Source organism: Phallusia mammillata, chromosome 4 (assembly GCF_965637545.1).
Source record: "Phallusia mammillata chromosome 4, kaPhaMamm4.hap1.1, whole genome shotgun sequence".
Classification (NCBI taxonomy): domain Eukaryota; kingdom Metazoa; phylum Chordata; class Ascidiacea; order Phlebobranchia; family Ascidiidae; genus Phallusia; species Phallusia mammillata.
Window position 1 is genome coordinate 5,364,188 of NC_137255.1, and position 7,865 is coordinate 5,372,052.

At 37.6% G+C, this 7,865-nt stretch overlaps 1 protein-coding gene across 1 annotated transcript; it reads right to left on the reverse strand.

Moving 5' to 3' along the window:
- Positions 1-218: 218 nt before the first annotated feature.
- LOC145222556 (sperm microtubule associated protein 2-like) lies at positions 219-5,966 on the reverse strand. The gene is made up of 9 exons (XM_080088698.1): positions 5,951-5,966; positions 5,657-5,699; positions 5,471-5,569; positions 5,275-5,404; positions 4,746-4,891; positions 2,616-2,757; positions 2,081-2,212; positions 1,288-1,463; positions 219-409 (listed from the first exon to the last, which is right to left on the reverse strand). The coding sequence occupies exons 1-9, from the start codon at positions 5,964-5,966 to the stop codon at positions 295-297; spliced, it is 999 nt and encodes a 332-aa protein (XP_079944824.1). The 3' UTR covers positions 219-294.
- Positions 5,967-7,865: the final 1,899 nt, after the last annotated feature.

The window sequence follows — 7,865 nt, forward strand, 5'->3', positions numbered from 1 at the left end:
TCTATTTGGGCCGTTATTTTCACCATTGGACTCTACAAATTTTCGATTTAATTCCGCTAATAGCTATGATATATGGTGTTTCAATTTTTTGGGTTAATCCTGCTGAAAACTGATCTGAAATAAAAGCCTAGCTTTCTAGAACCTGGAAGACAATACGACCACGTGACAACACAAAAGGTCATGTGACGAACAGGCAGCGGTTCTTATTCTTTCGCGGTAAATCGTACCAGGCAAGTAAGAAGAACGAAAGGGTGAGGGAGTAAAAAAGTGATATAGAACGGCGGCGACGTGACATCATCGTTGAATCGGCCTTGCTAGCTCTTCTAGTCGCGGGGTACACCGGGCTTTTCGCGCCAAAGCACTCACTATGAAAGCGTTGGGATTGAATTGTACATGGTCCATTGATGCTCTATAAAACAAATAAAGGATTAAATTGCCAGTAGCAAAAATATTTTAGTAACAAAATACGTACAAATCAACTTCTAAAGTATAACAACGCTTACCATTTACGGTAAGAGTGAGATCTGACCTATAAAATTTCGTTCTAATTGACAAAACCTAAGTATTTAATGTATGTATGAAAGGCCTGTGCCATGCCTGTTAAACGTTTATGTGTTTGACAAAAAATGTGGTATTCGAACCCAATGCTATACGGCATTAAGTTTAAGAAGGTTCAAAAACTGTCGTAGAAATATGGTTTTAATTGACAATAATGGATTTTTTTAGACAGAAGTTCCTGTGTAGTTTGCGACTGTCCGCTAACACAGCGCGCTTTAACCTGGGTGTACCACAACAGTTTTTTTTTGCATTTTTAAATTCTGCATACTCGACTTAGTACAGGTGTGAAATTTCACCTTTCTACCGGTACTAGAACTAAAGATATGCGATGTTTTGTGTGTTTGCTGGAGCCTTTTTTCCGCTGTTTGCCCTGGGGGCGTAGGTGGCTACGAAGGGGTACGTAAAGAGGGATCGCAAAAAAGTTGTGTGTGTGAATAATTGGCAGTATATGTTTGATAACGTATACCGCCACTTAAAACGGTTTTTTCGATTCACATTTGCGTCCTTCTAGCAACTTTTTACGCCAGTACACTGGTACATAATTACAAGAGTGCATGGCATCGAAGCATGTATATAAACGTATATTTTGCCATTTCTCATAGTTTATGGTAAGAGATGTAGCCAGCATTGGCTTGTTTCAACCAATCCTTCATCCAGCAGGCATGTGCTAAAGCTAAACTAGAATTAAAGTATTCAGTTAAGAGTTGATTTTCTATTGTATAACTTCACCTTATGATGGGAGTGGCCAGTTCCCCTGTTCGTGGGGTGGACACCGCTCGTCTGGCCGCCCTGGACACCGGCCACTGGACGGTCCGATTCGCGATGTAGCCCTCAGCGAAAGTTTTGTACTTTGAAAGTTCGCTCATGCGAGGAGACGCAGTGGCTGCTCTTGCATTTTGGCTTACCTGTGGAATTATCAGGCAATAGTCTTTTTTTAACACACCATGGTTTTGAGGAGTTTTCCAAGCTTTTAATCAGTCAGGGATTAAGGCGGATTGTTGAATAAAAAGTAACAAGTTTTCTGAGAAGTCTATACAGCATTTACCCAATGGAACGCAAGTTGCTGTAAGATTGAATTTAATTAATAATGTAGAAATTATTTTTGTTTCAAACTTGAAAACCATAGTATAATGAAATGCGAAACTGTTGGCTACGTTGCAAACTTGCATGGCATTGGCATTTATATTTCTGAGCTGAATTTGAAATGACAGTTGCAATGTATTGCACAAGATAGAGATGTGTTTCCTTATTCCAAAAATGTTGTATATATCTTGCGATGAGGCAAAACAGGATTTTAAAGGGGCCAGAAATTGGGGCTCGAACCCCACACGAACCCGTAAGTACAAGTCAAAGTCCAACTCAAACCCGCAAAGCCGGTGAATATGCTGCATAAATAACCCCAAGTGTGAAGCCATTTCCGAATCAAGTCCCTTTTATTCTTAGGCCGGGCCCGCCTGAAAAACCTGTTCCGACTTACAACTCTATAGCAAATGGCGAAGAATAAACATGCAGTATTGCCTACCCTCCATATTGAGTCCTCGGGCGATCTGGAATCAATGAACGGTCCATCACCACGAGTTTTGGGTCTTGCCAAATCACTGATACGCTCAGTACAAGCCGCTTTCAGTGAAACTGGTTTAATGACCGTCTCCACCTAATAATATACACTCGCTTAACTAAATAAGCCACAACATTACATTTTTATGTTTCAGCTGTATATATGGGCGTCTATGTTTAAACCTATTATTAAGGAAATGTTAGGCGTAAATTAAGATGAAATTCGGATGTAAAATTTTGTACTTGGAAAGTTCGGTTACATAAAACTGTGGCAAAAAACAGTCTAAAAATATAAGTTTTCGACTGATAAGTCGGCTACTAAACTAAGAATGTTTGAATATGTAATTTCTAGTCATTAAGTGATTGTTTAAGTTAAAAAATGATAAAAAAAACACGTTTTCATGATGCATAATTAGAAGTTAATCTTCAAAGAAACTAGTATCCCTAAATGTCGCATGCTCTATGAATAAGGAACTGACCACGTCTTTTATATTGGTTACCTCACTGTTTGGAAGGTAGTCGGGGTGAGGTCTTTTGGCTTTTGACAGCTCGGCAGTTCGGGGCCTATCCGTGCAACGCAGAGCACCAGGGGCTACATGCCAAATCGGTGAAACCCGCCCGCAGCTGTATTGGTGGTTGTGTCTGTAACATAGGAAATTTCAAGAAAATTCTGTGACTGCTTTAGTTATGCTAGATGAAGCTCATTGGCGCCTCTAGAGGATGTTTTTGCGTTAGTTTTAAATTGTACCCTTTTATTTAAGACCTACAAAAATGTGGAACATACATTTTAAGCTTAAGGAAAAGTTAATAAAAACGAGAGATATGTGAATAGCTAAGATGAATTCATGCATACTGGGATCAGCCCTAAAGCGTCCATGTAGACCAGCGATCTTGGCATACTGATGCATAAATCAAACGAGGTATGTGCATAGGGTTACTTTTGGATAATTACAGTATTACCTGTTAAGTCATAAGTTCTCTTTTTTACAGAACATAAGTTCAGGTAATACTGTACTGTAATTATGCAAAATGAATCATTTGAAGTGTTTGAGCGCTAGCAAGTTATACCCCAGCCAATTTCCATAAAAAATAAAGCAATATCATCCCCAAGACACAACAAAAGCAATTTCCCTGAAAAACGTCTCAGCTTTGCGGGAGACAAACCTGTCGCGTGTTGGGACAAAACTTTACAATAGGCTTGACAAAATTTAACAAGGCCTGAGTGAAACTAAACAGGTTGTCTTGGACACGTCGCGCTGGGATGCCTGTGTATTGGAGCCTATACTCGATACCCGATTACAGGTGCTTATCAATGCAGGTCGGGGAACTCGATATTTAGGTCATAACCGTTATGACTAAACACAATAGGAAGACGGTGTCGTGTGTGCGTTGGATAGGTAACAAAGTGAAGGCATTAAGTGGGTATGTGATTGGTTTTTTTAACTTTTAAATGTGGATGGGTTTTACACAGAGCTGTAAGTAGCGCTGGGCTTTTTGCGTTCGAATTTGAACAAAACGGGCTTGATTCGTGTCTGACTTAACACTATGCCAATTTTAGTGTTGTGTTCACTTTGAAAAACTTTAATTTCGACGGAATTTCGGTATTATTCAAATTTTTAAACATCGGATTCGCTTCAGGTTTCGGGTCGTTTCGGATTTAATTTTAGATCTTCATACAACCGGTTCTAAATAATTTACATCTAAATGCTCGGATCTGAATCCCCGAAAAAAAAAAACAATTCGAAAACTGTAAAACCAATGTACATGTACATAAAGTCTTGACCAAATGCGTGAGTAATTGATTGAACAAAAATCTTATGCGCGTGCTCTAAGAAGTAAGTGCTTGTTATAAGTTGTTTAAAAGAGCACTTATGTACGCCCTTTTATCTCTGCATTGTGTGGAATGATAAACACAACAGATTTGCTGAATAGGTGATGAGCCAAAATGCTATGTAAGTGGATTTGTCTAGCCTAAGAGGGACGCTATTTGAACGGATTTAGAATCATTAGAGTCGCAATTAGGATAGTTGAAAAGGCTGATGCTAAACTCCACAGACACTATGTGGTCTCTTTACAAAGCGATGACAATTGGGGTTAGAATATAATTAGGATAACTACACTATAAGTTATGCTTTCTTCTAATAAGCCGTTTGCGCAATTGTTCATTCTGTGAAAAAAATCGGTGTATGACATAAAATAGTGTGTGACCTCAGCGTGCACGTCTAATCTTGCTGTTTTAGGAAGCTTGTGTATGTAACAAATTAGAGAAAAAATAGAACGTAATTATATGATACAGCTTTGGAACACTATACACGGATCTGTTTATAAGTTAAATGACGAATATAACGACACAAATAAACGTCAAAAGCGACATGCTATCTTCAGTGATGTGATGATAAAGCATGTCGTTTTGGGCCGTTATATTCGTCATTAAAAACCTATGATACAACCGATTTGCCAAAGGACTAATAATTTTCCTCGTTTTCACATCCATCAAAATGTAGGACATGCCAACAAATGCAAAACTATATCTTTGGAGCAACTGCGTACCACCATGTGCAAACCGGTCGCATTCCAAAGCTTTCTGCAAACCAACACCAAAAGTTTGGGCAAAATGGGAGCTATATTACCTGTGTTCTTGATATTGCGATGGTGGTTGCTTTGGCTTGGCTAGGTTGCGTAAATGTCCGCTTGGTTCGGCCTTCATTGCTGATTTACTGACTTCCCATATTTGCGAGTTGCGACCGCAGCTATACACAAATTCCGGTCGGTTAACCTAAAAAACAAACAAACAAAAATATTGAACGACAGTCCAGGCAATTTAGGGCAAAAAACAGCTTAAACGGTTAAAGCAAATGCAGTAAACCTAGGTTAAACCGTGTCTTCGCCTAATTCGGACAAAACTTGAGGTACAAATAATTTGTAATGTGGTTGACGAGTTAAACACGTTGAAATTTAATGTGTGGCTACGATCCCAGTTTCAAAATGCTACATTTCGTACCAAAATGTTTGATAATGTTTACAGTGATCTGTGGCAATTAAAATTGTAAAGGTAGGCCACCAACATTGATACGATAAATATACATTGATTAATGAATTGTAAAAAGAGGTTTAGATTTTCATTTAAATGTAGTTATGGCACAAAATCCCGACGTTTACCTGCTTGGTGCCAAGCTGAAAATTCTTCTTTGCAGCAGCCAATTTTACAAGTCTAGCTGTCGGTCTCGCATGTAGGGTTTCTTTGGAAACTGGCCACATCATATCTTGATCTCCCCAATATAACTTGGGACTAAAGAGAACAAAAATGTAACACGCATTTGCAGGTAGATTATAAACCAAGAGATTTTTTGCTCACCCAAAACTTGTCATCCATATTTGTTTAGAGTCTTTTGGTCTTGATAAGGTAAGAATACGTTGTTTTGAATATCCACGCGATAGAGGTCGGTCAATACCACTTAAACAGACAAAAAATTCGCTGTTTGGCAACATATGATCTTATTTTAAGTCTAAATAGCAAAAACTAAAGACTATATGCACTTACCTTGTATTAGTGGCCAATACATTGGTTTCGTAGCTTACAGGGCCTGCAAAAAACAAAAGCCAATGTTGTAATTAAGTAATTAGGTATGTTTCCTAGAAGGTTTACCGCTTGGTCTTGCTGTAACAGTCATGATTTCAGAATATCGTTGCAAAAATATTCACGCACATAAAACTTATCTTATCTTTTCAGTGTTAAAAGGGTGGACCTTATTTTCTCATACAATGCCCATTGTGACGTTCTAATTTTAACCAAACGTAATCTATATGTGCGTTACATTTTTTTTTGCTATCTTACCTTGAATAGTAACCATAATTTATTTTTTCCATTCAGCCTTCCTTTCCGAAACTGAACATTCAGTGTTTTACAGATTCTGTGCCTAATTATGTAAGACACATTCGCTGCAAACTTTTAAAGTGTAACAAAAGTTTAAAACACAGTTTTGTTGTCTAGGTAAAATTGTTGTATCTGACACAGCTAATTATATTTATTGTCTTAACAACTGTAAGGAAAACTAGTAGCACTAAAACTTCGGGTTTTGACTTGCTAACTTAATTTTAAACTGAACTGAAACTAATTAAAGTTTTCACATTGACAATTAAACAAGCACACTTTTTCTTGCAAACAGACCAAAGTATACTTGCAATGCAGATCAAATGTATGTACACACACATTAACTGAATTAGGCAATACAACCAGCAACACTGAGAACTAGAGAGGCAGACAGACCTTCTGGTGTTAAATGTCCAACATATTTTAAAGCACAACACAGCAGGTAATATGATATGCTCCTGGTTACCAATTCTCACTTCAGCTGGAACAATGTACCTGGGCTAAAGCATCTGTAGCTTGTCTTCTATCTGTTCTAGAAACAAGATTACGTCTCGATAATGTTACGCCGCAAATGAACTGAGGCGGTCCATGATGCCTGTTTAACCGGTTGGTTGAAAAAGGCACGGGCGCTTACGACTTATTGAATAAATTGTATTGTAAGAGTGGCCACGGGGTAATGAATAATGTCCCTAGTGTTATCTTAAGCAAAATAAACAAACAATGGTACATTTTTAATGGGTGTTTTACAACAAAAGCAAAATGTGTAAGGGAACAGAATCCACCTGTATTTGTTTGCAATAAGCCACACAGTTGGATAACTTTTAGGCTTTCCCAATAATTTCAACATTTTTTGGTAAAAAGCTAATTATTTTAACCTGTTATTATTTGTAGGATGTCCTTAAACTTATGTGGAGCATTGTTAAGCTACAACATTGTATAGGGAGAGAAATATATTGTATGCATAAGGTACATAGTTTTTTAGTTGTCTTTTAATAGATAAAAAATGTTAAGATAGTTTATTTAAAAAAGTCTGCCTTGTTGGCGCATCTACAATCATACGATTGTGGCGCCGTGTTAATCGCACCATCGGCAGAATATTTATTGTTCACAGTCCTCTATCGCACCCAAGCGGTAAAAAGTATTTTAACCGCTAGGGCGCGATAGAGTATCGTAAACAATCTTAAAAAATTCAAACCTAGAATTTTCGTGCGGAAACTCCGAAAAACAAGTTTAGCAAGTAATTTAAGGCTTCTGTGTAACGCATATTAATTGACGAGAAACAAAAACAAAATTAAATTTATTTTTGTGATGTATCCATGAAAAATGTTCGCGTTGAAAATGCTCAAAAAACAAATCTTTTTGTGGGCATTCACCGGAGCTTGTAGGCATGCAAAAAACTTCATTGCAAGTGCTTTGAATTTTTCGGGTGCAATTAAGGACCAGAAACAAACAAACAACTTTTAGCCGCTAGGGAGCGATAGAGGACCGTAAACAATCTTTAAAAAATGAAACCATAGTTTTCTTGCAAAAAATTCGAAAAACAAGTTTAGCAACTAAATTAAGGCTTCTGGGTAACGCACGTTAATTAAAAACATTAAATTTATTTTTGTATGTATCTGTGAAAAATGTTCGCGTTTAAAATGCGATGTTCTGCTCTAAAAACAAATCTTTTGTGGGCACTTTAGCGGAGTTTTATTATTGTAGGCATGCAAAAAAACTTCTTAGTCTGTGCTTTGAATCTTTGGGGTGCAAATAAGAACCAGAAATCAACAAACAATTTTCAGCCGCTAGGTGGCGATATAGGACTATAAACCAGGGGTGTGTAACATTTTTCATCCGTGGGCCATCTAACCAATTTTGGATATCAAGGGAGGGCCAC

What these genes read in the sequence shown, in the direction of transcription:
- LOC145222556 (XM_080088698.1), bottom strand. An exon ending in GTATTGGCCACTAATACAAG is followed by an intron (nt 5,570 to 5,656) that starts GTAAGTGCATAT and finishes TGTCTGTTTAAG; the next exon opens with TGGTATTGACCGACCTCTAT. An exon ending in ATATGGATGACAAGTTTTGG is followed by an intron (nt 5,405 to 5,470) that starts GTGAGCAAAAAA and finishes TGTTCTCTTTAG; the next exon opens with TCCCAAGTTATATTGGGGAG.